The sequence below is a fragment of the Sus scrofa genome, chromosome 6 (genome assembly GCF_054392235.1).
Source record: "Sus scrofa isolate SSC_HxYL_T2T_F1_AM1 chromosome 6, Sscrofa_HxYL_maternal_Yorkshire_Landrace_v2.0, whole genome shotgun sequence".
Classification (NCBI taxonomy): Eukaryota; Metazoa; Chordata; class Mammalia; order Artiodactyla; family Suidae; genus Sus; species Sus scrofa.
Window position 1 is genome coordinate 82549474 of NC_139388.1, and position 16415 is coordinate 82565888.

At 51.0% G+C, this 16415-nt stretch overlaps 1 protein-coding gene across 9 annotated transcripts in view; it reads right to left on the reverse strand.

The window, feature by feature from the left end:
- The window catches only part of TMCO4 (transmembrane and coiled-coil domains 4), an 85634-nt gene that overhangs the window by 4012 nt on the left and 65207 nt on the right, over positions 1–16415 (reverse strand). For all 9 annotated transcript variants that reach the window (XM_084963124.1, XM_084963126.1, XM_084963122.1 and 6 more), the window contains 2 exons: positions 7079–7196; positions 4519–4633 (listed from right to left, as the gene is read on the reverse strand). In XM_084963124.1, coding sequence (XP_084819250.1) covers positions 4519–4633; positions 7079–7196 — 233 coding nt within the window. The remainder of the gene's footprint in view (positions 1–4518; positions 4634–7078; positions 7197–16415) is intronic.

Here is a 16415-nt window from a genome sequence, read left to right on the forward strand (position 1 = left end):
AGGAAGTTAGCCTGGCTGACCCATTTGTGAACTCAAGATGGCTGCTGAAGCTCTAGCCATCACATCTGAATTCCGGCCAGCAGAAACCTAGAAACACAGGGACAGACAAGGATGGCCTCCCTATACCATTTTAATGTTAGTAGAGGGCTGGTACTGGGGTTGGGTGGAGGCAGACAGGACAGGAAGGAAGGGAGGTGTTTGCGGCCACTGGTTACAGCTGATTCCAGACGGAAATTCCACTGGGCAGCTGCCCTAGACTGCGCTGCTCTGGCCCTTCTTGGCTATGACTTGGTCCAGGTCTTAGCCAACCCCAGCCTCTGAGCTGCCATTCTGCAAAGACCCAGAGGGAGAACTGGCTGGCAGAATTCCAATTTTACAGTTAGCCAGAGAGAGGGGAGAGCCGGACTGAGATGGGTAGGAAAAGAATCTCTTAGCAGTGGAACATTCTGGCGTGGCTGATGTTGGATAACGATTGCAGCCCAAGACCATCTCCCTGGCTTTTTTTTTTGGTTGAAATCTGACACCTGCCCAGATGTGAGCTAGATGTCCCCTGGTGGTGAGAAGCCACTTTGACCTCCCTGTGCTGGCTAGGGACCCTCTGTGGGGATTCTCCTTGGTGGCACTCACTGTTTGTGCTCTGAGTGTGAGCTGAGGAAGAACAGGGGCCACTCCTAACTCACCCTCCTCCCCTTGTCCAGCCCCCACACATTGTGGTCGCTCAGGGTTACTAGATCTGCCCGGGATGAAGGGGCCTCAGCACTTCCCGCTTCCAGCCATGCAGGACACTTCAACTGGCCCAGACCAAGGCTGCTGCCACCCGCCTCTGCCTGCCCAACAATTCCCAAGCTGATCAGGCCCCTTGGGGTGCCTTTATCTCTCAGGCCTCAGTTTCCTCCTCCGTAAAATGGGGCTAGTAAAGATAGGTACACCACGTGGGCTAGTTGTGAGGATGCAATGGGATAACACATGTCACAGCCTCACTGTCCTTGAGCTGGAGGTCCCCGACTGGAAGCCAAAGTGACGTGTAAATGCAGGCAGTGTGAATGCAATGGTTAAGAGCCCAGGCTCGGAGGTAGGTGCCCGGGTTCATCGGGCTTTGCCACTCACCCCTCCTGCAGCCTCCTGCAACACCCCTCCTGCAGCCTCAGTTTCTGTATCTGCACAATGGGGTTATTAACCCTACTTCACAGGATGGCTAAGTGGATCAAGGGACATAAGATCTATAAGCCATGCATCGTGTCTGGCATGTGGGCTCTTGCTGTTATTATTATTGTGCCAAATTTGGTGCTAATTTCTAGACACCAACTGGCATGTTTTTTGGGAGACCAAGATGGTGCCCCCCAAGAAGCCTCATGACTTGGTCCCTGAGGGGGCAGAATTCCCCACCTGTTGCGACCCAGGCCCCACACAGGAGGGACTAAAAGGCAGGCAGGCAGTCTGGCCTTGGCCTGCTTCGTTCACCTGAGATGCCCTCTGCCTGCAACAGGGCCTGCCCCTGGCTCACTCCTGCTCAGGCTTGTCCTGAGGCCAGGAGCCACCGCAGACTACGTTTATGTCAAGTGGCTGCTTCTGAAGCCCAGAGGGCCCCGCTCATGGCGGTCCAGTGGGGAGGGGCAGGCCCTGCAGTCTCCGGTCTGTGCTTCCAGACAGCAGCAATGGGGGCTCTCTTGCCAGCAACCTCTCCTCCCGCAAGAATTTTCAAGGAAAACAGGAGGGCAGCACAAAGGCACTGCTAATTACCTCTAATTACCCAGAAGAGGAAAGCACTGCTTTTTGTGATGTGCTCCTAATATGATAAAGAGCTATGATTAGGCAAATGCTGGGAAGCTGCCAGAAAGGCGGCCTGAGCGGGAGAGGAATCCCTGAAGCTGCGGGCCCTGGATGCGGAACTGAAGGTAGAGACCCGGGCAGGAGAGGCGGCAAGGAGCACTCAACCAGGGCCTACTGCTTACCAAGCACAGCGCTTGTGCAGCCCTGAAGGTAAGGGATTGCCTTTGTTTCTAGGATAAGGAAACTGGGGCACAGAGAAGTTAAGTCACTGGCTTAAGGTCACACAGCCAGTATACCAGCGGCAGAGGCGGGATTTTAAGCCAGGCCTCTCTGGCACCAAAGGCCGTACTCTTTCCACCGTACCCCATTCAGGGCTTCCAGGGTGAAAACTTTCTTTCAAGCTGTTCCTTTTCACCCTTGAGTTCTGTGGTGGAGGGTGATTCTTGTGCTGGTGAGGCATCAAGCCACTTCTCCCCTTCACCCCATCAGGGCACAGGGACCCTCAAATAGGATAGAGACCCCCGGATATGGGCCAGGAGGTGAAGAATCCCGTGGTTTCCTGGTCTTGTTACCAGGCTTTCCTCACCCCCAGGAGGTGGACAGCAAGGCTCTGAACCTGGTTCCAGAGACCGGATCCATGACTCTCTGCCTGGGTGAGTCTATTCTTTTCGGCCTCAGTTTTCCCGTCTGTGACTTGGGGATGCTGCACAGTAGGTGGAGCACGGCTAGGAGGTGTCACCACACGAAGCACATCTATCAGGGACAAGGATGATCTAAAGAGATGGCTCTAGAGGTTGAAGCTCCTTTCTGCCCTGGAAAGACTGCCTGTTTAACTAGGAGTTAAATGGGTGGATGAATCTAGAAACTCTTATTCTTGGACCAACACCAGCCTCCAAAGCTGCCAGTTAGGAAGGCACAGGGCCGCCTCATTTGTGTTCCTCTGGTGGGTTAGGAATTGTGAGCTATGGTCCTGGGAGTCTGGAGGAGCAAAGATATAAGCGAGTACAGGCTGGCCTCAGCCATATGGTGACAAGCAGCATGAGCGGCAGGGGCCCTTGAGGCAAGGTCATGGCCCATGGGCTTCAGTGGTTGCAATGCCTAATAACGTTCAGGTTTTAAGTTTTTATGCTGGAATCCCCCTGTGCTCTCTTCAACCCTCAGTCAAGATTCAATAAACATGCAACCTGGTGTTAGATGTGCTGGTGGGGGTGGGTCAGGGCACCCAGCTCCCCCAGCCCCGCCATAACAAGGTGCAGTGTGTGTGCGTGTGCATGTGTGTGTGTGTGTTTGTGTGTGTAGGGAGGGGTCGTTGGGCTAGGCTGCTCTTGCAGCAGAAGGGAGAAGCTAGGATCCTCAGAGTGCCCCTCCCCAGGGGAGTTTTCAGAAGCCTGGGGGTCCAAGGGAGGGTCCTGGTCTGTTTGCTTTCGGGTTGGATGGTGTGGCTGGCCCAAACTATGGTTATATGGAATCTGGGGAAACTGGGTTACGCTTGGGAAGTGCCTGGCACTTGATAAACGGCCGCCAGTACTGTGATAACCGGAAACCCAAGTTCCTATTCTTGCGGGACCTTGCATCACAAGGACTTACATTGGCTGAGTTTGCCTGAGGACGTAACTGCAGCTCTCACCATCCTCACCCTCCTGGAAGCAGGCACCTGTCCCATTGGTTCTCACAGCTACCCAACCAGGGGCGATGCCCGCTGGCTTCAGGCCGAGTTTGAGTCCTGCTCTGCCGTGTTCCTGCTGTGTGGCTCTGGGCAAGTCCCTCAGTTTCTCAAAGTCTCAGTGTCCTCATCTGTACAGTGGGGACATGGATGCTGCAAAAAGCTTAGGGCAGAGCATGGTATCAGGTGGCTGTCCATACACGAAGCTATTAACTCCCTATGACAGATGTGTGGCAGATGGACCAGATTCCTTCAAGCCTGACAGATGGATCTAGAAACTCAAACTAGGTTTGTTTGTCTGCCTAGGTGGGCCCCCCTTCCACCCCATCCTCAAGAAGAATTCTCTTTAGCATCTGCATCTGCAGCTCTGCCTGGTCTGTGATGTATGAGGATCCTTGACAAGTACGTTTAAAATGCAGACTTGCAGGCTCCACTCCTAGAGTCTGATTTAGGAGGTCTGGGCAAGGGGACCCTGGGATCTGGCTTTTCAACAAACTCTCCAGATGATTCCAAGGCAGGGGACCTTGGAACACACTTTCTCTGCTCTGTATCCCATGGTTTCACAGCCTGGCAATCAGGGGGTTCTGCTCTGGTCCAGCCTGAAAGCCTCCATTTATGTCTGCTGGTTGTTCCGGTTACTTTCAGGAGAATCGGACTGTTCTGACTTGTAATCTGCACTGGGAGAGTTTCGGGGGCGGGGGGGCAGTGGGGAAAGGAGTGGCGGGAGGGCTGTAGCGGAGGGGCAAGGGCAGGGGCTCTGGACGTTCAGATCCAGGCTAGTAGTTGCTAGTTGTGTGATGGAAACTTTTCTAAGCCTCAGTTTCCTAATCTGTGAAATGGGGATAACAGTGCCTGTCCCAGAGGCTGTGTGTAGGTTAGAGATGATGTGTGCAAAGGGCCTGGTGACGATGCCCTGGGTCAAGGATGGTGCCTGTGAATAGGAGTTACCGCTTCCCAAGCAAATTCTACCATCTCCCTCCTCTGGGATGGACTGGGCTGGGGCCACTGTCCCTGGCACCCAGGTCGCTGGGCTGGAGTAACCAAGTGCCACCTCCCCAGCTTCAGTAGGCACAGGCAGTACTCACCACGGAGGACAGGTCCACGTTCTCCACCCTCCTGTCCAGCAGCACGGGCTGCAGGCCGGCCACGCGGAGCTGCACGGAGGACGTGCGGTACACGAAGCTCAGCAGCCAGTCCCCCCTGCGGGTGGAGAAGGGACGGACCTGAGAAGAAGGAAGACGTGGGCCTCGGAAGAGCCCGAATGCCAGGAGGGCCCTGCTGGCCCCGGGAAGCCTGCTGGGGCTGGAGCTTCTGCGGGAAACCGGGGCCTAACTGCACACATGCTCGATGGTGGGAGCCCCGCCTGGGGCCAGGGCAGCCCCAGGGAGGCCGCTTCTTCCCTGCTGCTCTCGGAGCAGAGAACAGTGCTGGGGAGTGATGGATGAATATCCGCTGATGAATGAATGAGGAAACTGAAGTTCTTTTTTTTTTTTAGGGCCGCTCCTACACGGAAGCTCACGGCAATGCTGGATCCTTAACCCTCTGAGAGAGGCCAGGGATCGAACCCACATCCTTGTGGTTACTTGTTGGGTTTGTAACCTGCTGAGCCACAATGGGAACTCCCTGGTGTGTGCTCCTTTTGTGACATTTGCCCCATGTCCCTGTGTGTCCCTTCCCGAGTCTTGGCCTCTTCTAGGCAGAGAGCTTGCTGAGGGCAGGACTGTGCCTCAGTCCTGTATCCTACAGCCTGTGCTGAAGCAGGAACCCCCTGGGGGTGGTGCCCTGCAAGCCAGGCCACCACGGCCCTCCCTCCAGGCTGTGCTGATGCACGAACCACACAACTTGGCCTGTTGAAGGGGTGTCTTGGCTGCTCATGGGCCTGGGGCCACTTGTGGGCAGGAGTTCCCCCCCACGCTGCATGGTACTGGAGCAGAGACCACGGCAGGACCCCATGAGGTCCCCACTGCGGAGGGAGACAGGTGCGCCTGAGTTCACCTCGTGGCTCGGCTGTGTGACCTTGGTGAGGCACTTGACCTTCTCTGAGCTTCGGTTTCCTCAAGGACAACAGGGCACAGCACCGCTCACTGGGGCTGGTTTCCGGGGAATTCGTGAAAGCCCAAGAAAGTGAATGGACTTGCAAAGAGCTTTATTAATGTACATTATAAATTTACAAGTGTCTATAGTTTGGGGGTGTTGGCCTGAAGCTCCCCCACCCCTCACTCCACTTTTTACCTTTAAGTAGGTTCATGGAATGAAACCATATTCTTTGGGGGCCAAGAATATGGATTCCTGGTTGGTGCTTAATTTAACCAAGACATTAAATTATAGTTATTGTTTGGTCTGTACCTCTCTCCCCTCTTCTCTCCTTCCTCCTCCCCCCTTCTCTCCAGAGAGATGGCTCAGGCTCTCACAAAATCATGGCAAACCAAGCTTATTAGCCTTAGGTTCTCAGCAGAACGGATGGGTTTAATAAGATTTCACTGCTTTCACATGACACACATGCAATTTTAATTCCTTCCCTTTGCTGTTTACAATGGCACCAAAAAAATCGTGTGCTGTGAGTGTGCCCAGGAATAATAATTATAATTGCTCTCGTTTATTGGGCACCTACTAAGTGCCAGCCCCGAGCCTCTCTAATCTCATTTCATCTCCCTAGAATCCCTGTGCAGGAGGGAAAATTCCCATTTTATACGTAAGAATACTGAGATTCAGATTTGTTTGTCCAGGAGTTCCCATCATGGTGCAATGGAAACGAATCCCATTAGGAACCATGAGGTTGTGGGTTCGATTCCTGGTCTCACTCAGTGGGTTAAGGATGTGGCCTTGCCATGAGCTGTGGTGTGGGTCGCAGACGCTGCTCAGATCCCGCGTTGCTGTGGCTGTGGCTGTGGCTGGCAGCTACAGCTCTGATTTGATTCCTAGCCTGGGAACCTCCATATGCCGTGGGTGCGCCCCTAAAAAGAAAAAAAAAAAAACAAAAACAAAAACACAAAAACAGATTTGTTTGCCCAAAGACAAACAGAGAGGTAAATGGGGAAGCCAAGATTTTAACCGAGGACCGTGTGATATCAAACTTGTGTCCATTCTTTTTGTTTTTTAAAAATTGTCCTTTAAAAAAAAATTAAGAGTTCCCATCGTGGCTCGGTGGTTAACGAACCCGATTAGTATTCATGTGGGTGCTGGCTCCCCCAAGACTGTCAGCCCCGCCCCGGACATGGCTCTCCGAGCCTGGCCTGGACGTTCCCACCCTCCCTTCCTGTGCTGGTAAATAACGCACAACACGAGCACCTTAGTCAGGGTGCAGAGCTCAATCTTTGCTTTTCAGTCCCATCCCTCTCACCCACGTCCCTCTTCCCCCAGATCGGGGTGGCTAGCCTGGCCTCTCCCGTCATCCTATAAATGGGTCTCGGGCCAGACACGGGGAATCCTGCTCAGGCTCTTTCCCCTGTGGGGACAGATGCTGCCCAGGTCAGAACACCTGGCCCAGGGCTTGCTCCTAACAGAGCCAGTGTCCCACTAGTTCCTGGGCTCCTCCAGGATGAGGGCCAGGCCTCAAAACACCCATGTCCCCAGCATGGGGACTGGGGCACTTTAGGTGCTCAGTGAGGGCTGTCACCTCCCCAGGGGCACGGGGAATGGACAGACCTGCAGTAGCCATTGATGATTCTTCCAGATACCACCTTCCGGAAAGGCTCCCAGTGCTTGGCTTCTCCTTCCACGGGCGCACCGAGCAGGACGACATCCTCGATGATCCCGTGACAATCTGGAGAGAGACCCGGAAGAGACCATCAGCGGCCCTGGCCACCGTGGGCTCCGAGAGGGATTCTGCAGTAGCAGCAGGGGACATGGATGTCACGCAGACGGGCACACACTCAGGCATGGGCACAAACGTGTACATATGCAAACACATACTCATGCACACATAGTCACAACGGCTTCCATTTACTGAGCTCCAGGCCCCAGGTCCAGCTCTCTGGCACCTGATCTATTTCTACAAAGCACCATTATTCCCATTTTAATTCATTCATTCATTACGGCTGCGTCTGCAGCATAAGGAAGTTCTGGGACCAGGGATTGAACCTGAACCACAACCGTGTCATGGTAGTGACGATGCTGGATCCTTAACTGGCTGTGCCATCGTTATTCCCATTTTATTTTGTTTTATTTTAATTTATTTTTTGCTTTTCAGGGCCACACCTGTGGCGTATGGAAGTTCCCAGGCTAGGAGTCGAATCGGAGCTGTAGCTGTTGGCCTACAGCACAGCCATAGCAACGCCAGATCTGAGCCATGTCAGTGACCTGCACTGCAGCTCATGGAAACATCAGATCCTAAATCTACTGAGCAAGGCCAGGGATGGAACCTGTGTCCTCATGGATGCTAGTCAGATTTCTTTCTGCTGAGCCTGACGGAAACTCCATTACTCCCATTTTAGAGTTAAGGAAAACCCAAGACATTTGCAAGATCACATGGCTAGTAAGTGACACAGCCCAAAGTGGAAACCAGGTCTATTTCCAACAACCATGAAGCTCACAACTGGCCGTGAACTCAGATGGGGTGTCTCCCTTCAGAAGGAACTGAAGGTCCCTGGCTCACTGCATGTGCCAGGCAGGAGACACCAGAGCCTTCTTCTGCAATGGGTTTCCTGGGGTCTGCACAGCCTGGCAGGAAGGGGGGCGTGGAGAGGAGAAGGGGGAGAAAGGGGATGAGGGCTGGTCCATGGGCTGTCTGTCCTGTAAGGACAGAAACAGAGAACCAGCGTTTCTCTGATCTCCTTGCAGACTGGTAACTGACAGTTCACGGACAGCTGGGAGCACCACACTCTGAGAAGCACTGTTCTAGACCCACAGAATAGTGGGGCACAAGCACTGCATCCTCTTCCTCCATCACTCTGTCCCCCTGACCCGGCTGTATTTTTCTTCTGGTCACCTCTCACTTGGTTTTTTTTGGCATATAGAAGTCTCCTGGCTGGGGGTCAAATCTGAGCTGAAGCTGCTGGGCTACGCTACAGCCACCGAAATGTGGGAGCTGAACCGCATCTGGGAGCTATGCTACATCTTGTGGCAACACCAGATCCTTAACCCACTGAGCGAGGCCAGGGATCAAACCTGCACCCTCAAGGATACTAGTCGGGTTCTTAACCTGCTGAGCCACAGCAAGAAGTCCCACATGCCACTTGTTTGTCTGTCTCTTCTTCTGACATCTGGGTTCAGTGAGGGCAGGGCCAGAGGCTCATGGAGACATCTGCTAAGAAGCATCTGACATCAGCTGCAGTAACAGAATCCCTTGGGTTTGGCTTACATAGCAGGAGGCTCGATGCTTCACGGGGCAGCTCAGGGTGTGCCACCTCTGGGGGCAAAGATCCAGAGCGACTCTGAGGGTCTCAGAAATTGCACGAGTATAAACCACTGTCAGCCAATTAAATGCCTCCTGTCTCACACAGCTGGTGTCATGATTCTAAGACTGTATCAGGTGCTGTTGCAACTCCCAGGTTTCCTGCATTCAGGTAGCTTTTGTTCATTATCTACTCTCTCAACCAGGAGGCACTGAGAGTGTGACTACCATTTGCAAGGCTGTGACATGTTCACCATTAGAAAGGACCTGTGTGGGAGTTCCCTTGCACAGAGGGTTAAGCATCCTGTGTAGGAGTTCCTGTGGTGGCTCAGCGGAAAGGAACCCAACTAGCATCCATGAGGACGAGGGTTCAATCCCTGGCCTTGCTCAGTGGGTTAAGGATCCGGTGTTGCCATGAGCTGTAGTGTAGGTCACAGATGCGGCTTGAATCTGGCATTGCTGTGCTGGTATAGGCTGGCAGCTGCAGCTCCGATTTAACCCCTAGCCCGGGAACTTCCATATGCCTTGGGTGTGGTCCTAAAAAGCAAAAAAAAAAAAAGGTTCTGGTGTAGTCTGCATTAGTTTGGGTCATTGCCGTGGCACAGGTTCAATCCCTGGCCCAGGAACTTCCACCAGCTTGGGTGTGGCCAAAAAAGATGATGACGACGACAACAACAACAGAAAGGGCCCATTGCACAAAAGGTTGGGAATTGGCAATCCAGGAGAAGTGGCTTGACCTTTGGCACAAGAGAAATCTGTGTTCAAATCCTGCTTTTGCCATTGGGTGAACTGAAGTAAGCTATTTAATAACTTGGAACCTCAGCTTCCTCATCTGTATAATGGGGACAGGAATACGATTTCCCAGGGCTGGAGTGAGGTTGTATGTTCAGGGTGGGGTTTGGCCCACGGCTTGGCCAGTGGTGCCCACTGTTATGACCAGGCAGATGATCGGTTTGGCGACGGGGTAGAAATGGTAGCATGAAGCACTGTCTTTGGCGGTGGCGCGGCCGTTATAGTCACTGTGCCCACTGCTAGCCGGCCACTAACTGTAGCCACTATTGCAGGAGTTAGTGCTGAAAAGTGGTGATGCCAGGCACGTGGTGGTGGTAGGCAGTAGCACTGGTCCCCTTCAGAGCAGAGCCTCTGGAGAGAAGCAGCTGCAGAGCTGTGAACGATGGCTAAACATTTTCCGCACTCAACTTAAAAATGTTTCAACTTGTGATAAAATACACATAGTGGAGGACTCTCCATCATAGCTACTTCGAAGCGTACAGTTCAGTAGCATTAAGTATATCCACGCTGTTGTGCAACCATCCTCACTTTTATCAGTCAGAATTTAGATAAATCAGTTTCTATCTTGTCAACTGCTCTTATCATGCCTTCAGTACTTCATGCCAGATTTCTGACAAGACACTTTCACCACCTGCACTTCTTGCAGTCTGGAGACTGTCTAGGCTTTTTAAAAACAAATAAACAGGGAGTTCCCGTCATGGCTCGGCAGAAATGAATCTGGCTAGTATCCATGAGGATGTGAGTTCGATCCCTGGCCTCGCTCAGTAGGTTAAGGATCTGGCATTGCTGTGAGCTGTGGTACATACAGGTCCTTGGCTCGGATCCTGCATTGCTGTGGCTGTGGTATAGGAGGGCAGCTGTGGCTCCGATTCGACCCTACCCTGGGAATTTCCATACGCCTCGGGCATAGCCCTAAAAGCAAAAACAAACAAAAATCCCTACATGGGCTGAGAACGGGCCGTTCTTCACGACAGCAAGCATCCCTTTTATACAACAGCCTTGGTCTTGAAAACTATATACAAATTGAGCTTTCGTCAAATTTCACATTCTTAAAATATACCAAGTATGGCCGGTGCTTTCAGAGTCCCACAGAGAATCCCTGTGTACAAGGAGGGGGGACCCTTTGTCACGGGGAATAAACACCACCCCCGCCCCCTGGCCCTGCTTCACTTTGTCTGTTCCATTTGGTGAGCTTTCTGAGAGTGAGGCAGACCCAGGCAGCACTTCCCAGGTACTTCCGAACAGCCTCTTCTGGGAGTTACACAAAAATCTCCTTCAACGGCTGGAAAGGCAGCATCACACACTCCCGCAGGCCTATCGCACTGTCAATAATGAGATGCTCCTGGGCTGCAAGGACCAAAGTTTGAGAGGCAAAAAAGAAGGAGGATTTTCCCCCTCCTGGCGGGGGGTCGTGTGTGCAGCGAGTGATAAGGTGGGAAACGAAGGTGGAAATTATCTCCTGACTACGGGTCCAGAAAACAGACCTTGAAGAAAATGATATGACCTGCATCTAAGCAAAATCCACTCCAAAGATACACATACGCACGCATGATAAGCACCCAGAAGCAGCCGGGGTGGGGGGAGAGGAGGGGTGGGAGGACCAGGAGGAAAGGAAGATGGAAAAAGAAAAGCTTTGACTGTCCCCCACCCCCTGGTCCCCCAGTGCAATGAGGTTTACACTGGAAAGAATCGTTTAAGGGAACCTGTTTATATTATAAGGAGTTGGGATGAATTCTTTAGGGAAGGCAGAAGCCTTCATCTTTTCCTTTTGATTCTGTGGCTTTCATTTGGCCAAGTGGTAAGGCTCTTACTAGCATCCCAGGACCCTGGAAATTAATCTGCATGCCTGACCTCTCTTCGCCTTCCACCCCTCTCTCTGGTGTGGGGGCTAAAGCCGGGTCTGTCTGAGGACAAAGCATGTAGAAGCGATTCCATGGAAGGAAAAGAAATCACATCAAATGGGGTGCCTGCAATGACAGAGATGAAAGAGCCAGTTGACCGGATGACAATCTGTTCTGCATTTCAGCCGACATCTAGTGACAGCCCAGAAATAGTTTTCAGCCAAGTGGGAGTTTAGAAATTCAAGGGTCAGGATGTCCAAACATATCTGAGCTTATGGACAACCTTTTTTTTTTTTTTTTTTTTTTTTTGGTCTTTTTAGCGCTGCACCTGTGGCACATGGAAACTCCCAGGCCAGGGTTCAAATTAGAGCTGTGGATGCCAGCCTCTGCCACAGCCACAGCAACGAAGGATCCTTAACCCACTGAGAGAGGCCAGGGATCGAACCTGTGTCCTCATGGATACTAGTCGGGTTCCCTACTGCTGAACCACAATGGGAGCTCCCTTGACAAACTCTTCTGCCTTGGTTTTATTCTTCAAATGTCATGGGCAGTCATGTTGGTCTAACTTCAAAGGGGCTGGAAATGAAACTGGAGAGAGAGATCCTGCTGCAAAAGTGGTTTTTGCTTTTGTTTTTAAACGCCGAGTTCTGGTATTCTATTTCTTAATCCCCCTCCTTTTCTTTAGCAGCAGCAGCATCACTGCGGCTTACCCCAGGATAGGCTAAGTGCTTTATGCATATCTCATTTCATTTACCTTTTTTTTTTTTTTTGGCCATGCCTGTGGCATGAGGAAGTTCCCGGGCCCCGGGTCAAATCTGGGCCACAGCAGCCCCCTGAGCCACTGCAGTGGCAATGCTGGATCCTTAACCTGCTGCATCACAAGGGGCTTCATTTCATTTACTTTGCAGGATGCTCCTAGGAGGGGAGCATGACTGCTCCCATTTTATGATGGGAAGGCATTATGTAATTTGCCCAAGGTTACACATAGTTAAAGGGCAGAGTGGAGTTCAGTTACTCCTACATTTTCTCTCCTCCTCTTCTGTCCCACTTCCTTTTGTGATCAAATATAATCTTGAGTCAAAACCCCTGATAACGGTGACATCTTCTAAAATGGTATATCAAAATCAGAACAATACAACTTGCCAAGATGAAATAGTTCCAATTTGGTTGATCCAAGAGACACCTAAAATAGATTAATATTCTGACGTGTGCACTGGGCCACAGGCGCATGGCTTTCTGCTTTGGTAATCTTGGGACCATCTACCAAACCAAGTGCATGAAATGATACTGCAAAGAAAAGGAAAGAGGGGTCCCCGTGAAACATGCCGCTCTTCTTTTTTGATGGAGAGTTGTGGCAATCAGCCCACATCCCAGCACATAACCTCAGCTTCCCAATCTGAGGGTAAATGCCACAGCTGCAGTAACACCAGATCCTTTTAACCCACCATGCTGGATTGGGGCCAGAACCTGAGTCCTGGTGCTGCAGAGAAGCTGCTGGTCCCATTGCGCCACAGTGGGAACTCCAAACCTTATTTTTTGAGGGGGCTGCTTCTCCAGGCTGCTCTTTTAGACTGAGGGACTAATCCTGATGTTTGTCTGTAACTTTCCTACATGGTGGGTTTCCCCCGCTGTGTTCCCCCACCCCGTGTCTTTTAAGTCTAGAATTTGAGCTCATCGTTCAAGCTGCTCTTCAGTGGGAATCTGTGTGGTTTGGATTAAGGATCTATTTTTCTCTGGAGTAGTCTGGTGTCAATATTTTGATGGTGGGAATTCTTAGATCATGCAGGTAGTATACATTTGAGGAGTTCCCGCTGTGGCGGAACAGGATTGGCGGCGACTCTTCAGCGCTAGGATGCAGGTTCAGTCTCCAGCCCAGCAAAGGGGGTTAAAGGATATGGTGTTGCCATAGCTCTGGTGTAGGTGGCAACTGCCACTCGGATCTGATCCCTGGCTTAGGCTCCACATGCCGCGGGGTGGTTGAGAATTAAAACAAACAAACAAACAAAAAAAACCTGAACCCTAAGCCCAAGTGAGGTATGGCTCCATGTCTGGGAACCCCCCAAGGAGACATACTCCCCCTCCAGTCAGGGCAACATGCTCATTACTCCGCCCTTCTGCTCTCTCCTGGTTCCTCTGATTTCCTCTACTTTTCGGGAGCTCAGCTAAGCATTTAAAGAGGTATTTGCTATATAGTTTATTTAGCATTTCTGGAGTATTTGTAGTGGAAGAATTTTCAGGCTAGTTCACACTATGACTGCTCCAGAAATTGCTAGTATAATTCTAATGTTTCTCCATTGTATGTGAGTCATCTCCCTCTTAAAAGAAAAAAGGACAGGCTTTTAAAAAGAAAAGCCTGTTCTTACAACTCGGACTGATACTCCCTTGACAAAAAGATGTCACTGGCTCCTGTCCTTGATGTAAACCTTGACCTCTGTTGTATGAGATACAGATAAGTCCTGAGCACTTCTCCGGGCTCATCTATCAACTGATACTCATCTTGCACACATTCTTCTAACCATATCAGTTCTTTTAATCATATCAATTCTTCTAATCATATCCAACTTCCTGCAGTTCCTCATGACCTAGGATCCCTAACGCCGAGGCACTTATACACGTCTTGGCACTCAGTTTTCTTTTCTTCCTATCACCTTGGAGTGGTGGAGTGAAGACTCATTTGAAGGTTCTTCTGGATGGCTCTACACTTTATTTTCATTGAACTCTGTGGAAGCTTCTATTGTTAATTTACTTGTCTATGTCACCCACTGGGGAGTGTCTTTCAGCTTATTCACAGAAAATAACTAAGAGTAAGAGGTAATAAGTGCCGAATAATTATGAATAAATGGCTTTTAAAGAGTGGGGGAAAAAAAAAAGAAAAGCCTGTTCCCAGGCTTAGAATATCATCATGTTAGATCTTAATTGCATTATTTTATTTATTTATTTTTTGTCTTTTTATGGCCACACCTGTGGCACATGGAAGTTCCCAGGCTAGGGGGTGAATCAGAGGCTGCAGCTGCCGGCCTACACCACAGCCACAGCAACACCAGATCTGAGCCACATCTGTGACCTACGCTACAGCTCAAGGCAATGCTGGATCCTCAACCCACTGAGAGAGGCCGGGGATTGAACCTGAGTCTTCATGAATACCAGGCAGGTTCATTATCACTGAGCCATGATGGAACTCCCTGCACTGTTTTATGTTTTATTTTACTTTTTCCTTTTTAGGGCCATACCTGCATCATATGGAAGTTCCTGGGCCAGGGGTTGAATTAGAGCTGCAGCCGCCAGTCTATATCATAGCCACAGTAATGCCGATCCTAGCCGTATCGACACCCAATGTTGCGGCAATGCCAGATACTTAACTCACTGAGCGAGGCAAAGGATCAAACTTGCATCTGGATGGGCACGATGTCAGGTTCTTAACCCACCGAGCCACAATGGGAACTCTTATTTTAATTTTTTAATGATTCCTTTCATGTATGACAATACTGAGTTTCCAGTTGAGGTAATAGTTCCTTATAAAATAAATTTAAGTAACGACATGAAATTGGAATCCCCACGCTACATGGAAATGACCCGACCAACAAACCTGTGTGATGATGCCTATGGTCGGGAACCTGACCATCAATCCACAGGGGTCATTATCATCCTCCTAAGGGTCACAACGTGCCGGTGTCCACGGCACTGGCTATAGTTTAGCAAGTCTGAGTCCAGTGTGCTTTTGATGGTCTCTGGACTGCAACGTCAGGCTTGCTTCTGGACAGCAGTTCTTTGAAAAGGTGGTCCTGTTTCGCCTGGGTAATTAATGTGACTGGGTCTAGGTGTAAAATAAAATTTCCCTGTGGTTGCTTCCTCTTACCTCCTCCCAAGCTTTACAACTCCTCATTCCATTCCTGAAACAGATGGCACAGCGATTGCAGGTGAGGCACAGGCCGGGCAAAGCTCACTGATAAAGCTGCAGGTGGTAGTCAGCCTCGATGACAAACTCCGCCATCTCCCTGCATGAAGAGCCCCGTCAAAGGTGGAGCCCCAGACTGTGAAGCAGCCCGGATCTGGCAGCAGCCTGCATCTCTGAATGTCCCTCTGAGCATGAATGTGCGTCCATGGAGCTCCTGAGCCCAGGTTCCCGGTGGGATAACTGGAGACACATCACAGATGTGGTCACTGCTCTTCCTCTTCTCTGCCAATGACACTCTCCACATGGGTTTGCTACACGGCAGGGGCCTCCCAGGGACCTCTGGGAGGCGGTGGCATTTTCAAGGACAATCCCATCCAAGTTCCCTTCCATCTTTTAGAAAATTGTGCCATAGGAGCCTGATCTTTTCAGTTTGGGTCATTAAGAAAAAAGGTGACATCACTAATGGGATCCAATTTTTCTTTCTTTTCTTACAAGAAATTCTTTTTCAGACCATTTCCTCCTGATTTTCATCTGGGAAAAGCAAGTTCACTGAAATAACCGCACACTCTAGGCAGCTGCTACCAGAAAGTCCAGCCATGCTTCGGAGGGCAGAGCTTCTGCTCTGATGCGAACAGGGGTCGGAAGGGGCCCTGCATTACCTGGCCATGGGAGCCGGGCCAGACCATGCCTCTCCATTTCCTCATCTGGAAAATGGCCCAAGAATTGCTGACCTGCAGGGCTGCTGAGAAGGTTCCATGGGATGATGCCTGGAAACACCCCGTTCCAGCAGGTAATTGGTAAATATTTCTTCCTCCCCCTCTTTGTGTCTTTGACGCATAATAAATGCAAACAAAAAGGATGTAGCTGGTGATGTGGAAATTTCTCAGGAAGCGGGAGCAGCTGCTCAGTTCTGATAAGTCCTCAATGAAAGGCAGCAAAGGCAGCAGGTGGAAGCACTTGCTGGAAACCCACTCCATGCTGGGCTTGCGAAATGTGCGCCCAGAAAGTCACCGCAAGGTGGTGCTGTGGCGACCCCAAATGCTCCAGGGCCTTCCTGGAAGGCCACCTTCCAGGAAGGGGTGGGCTCACCACACCTCCGAGCACCCGCTGCTCCCTGGGGTC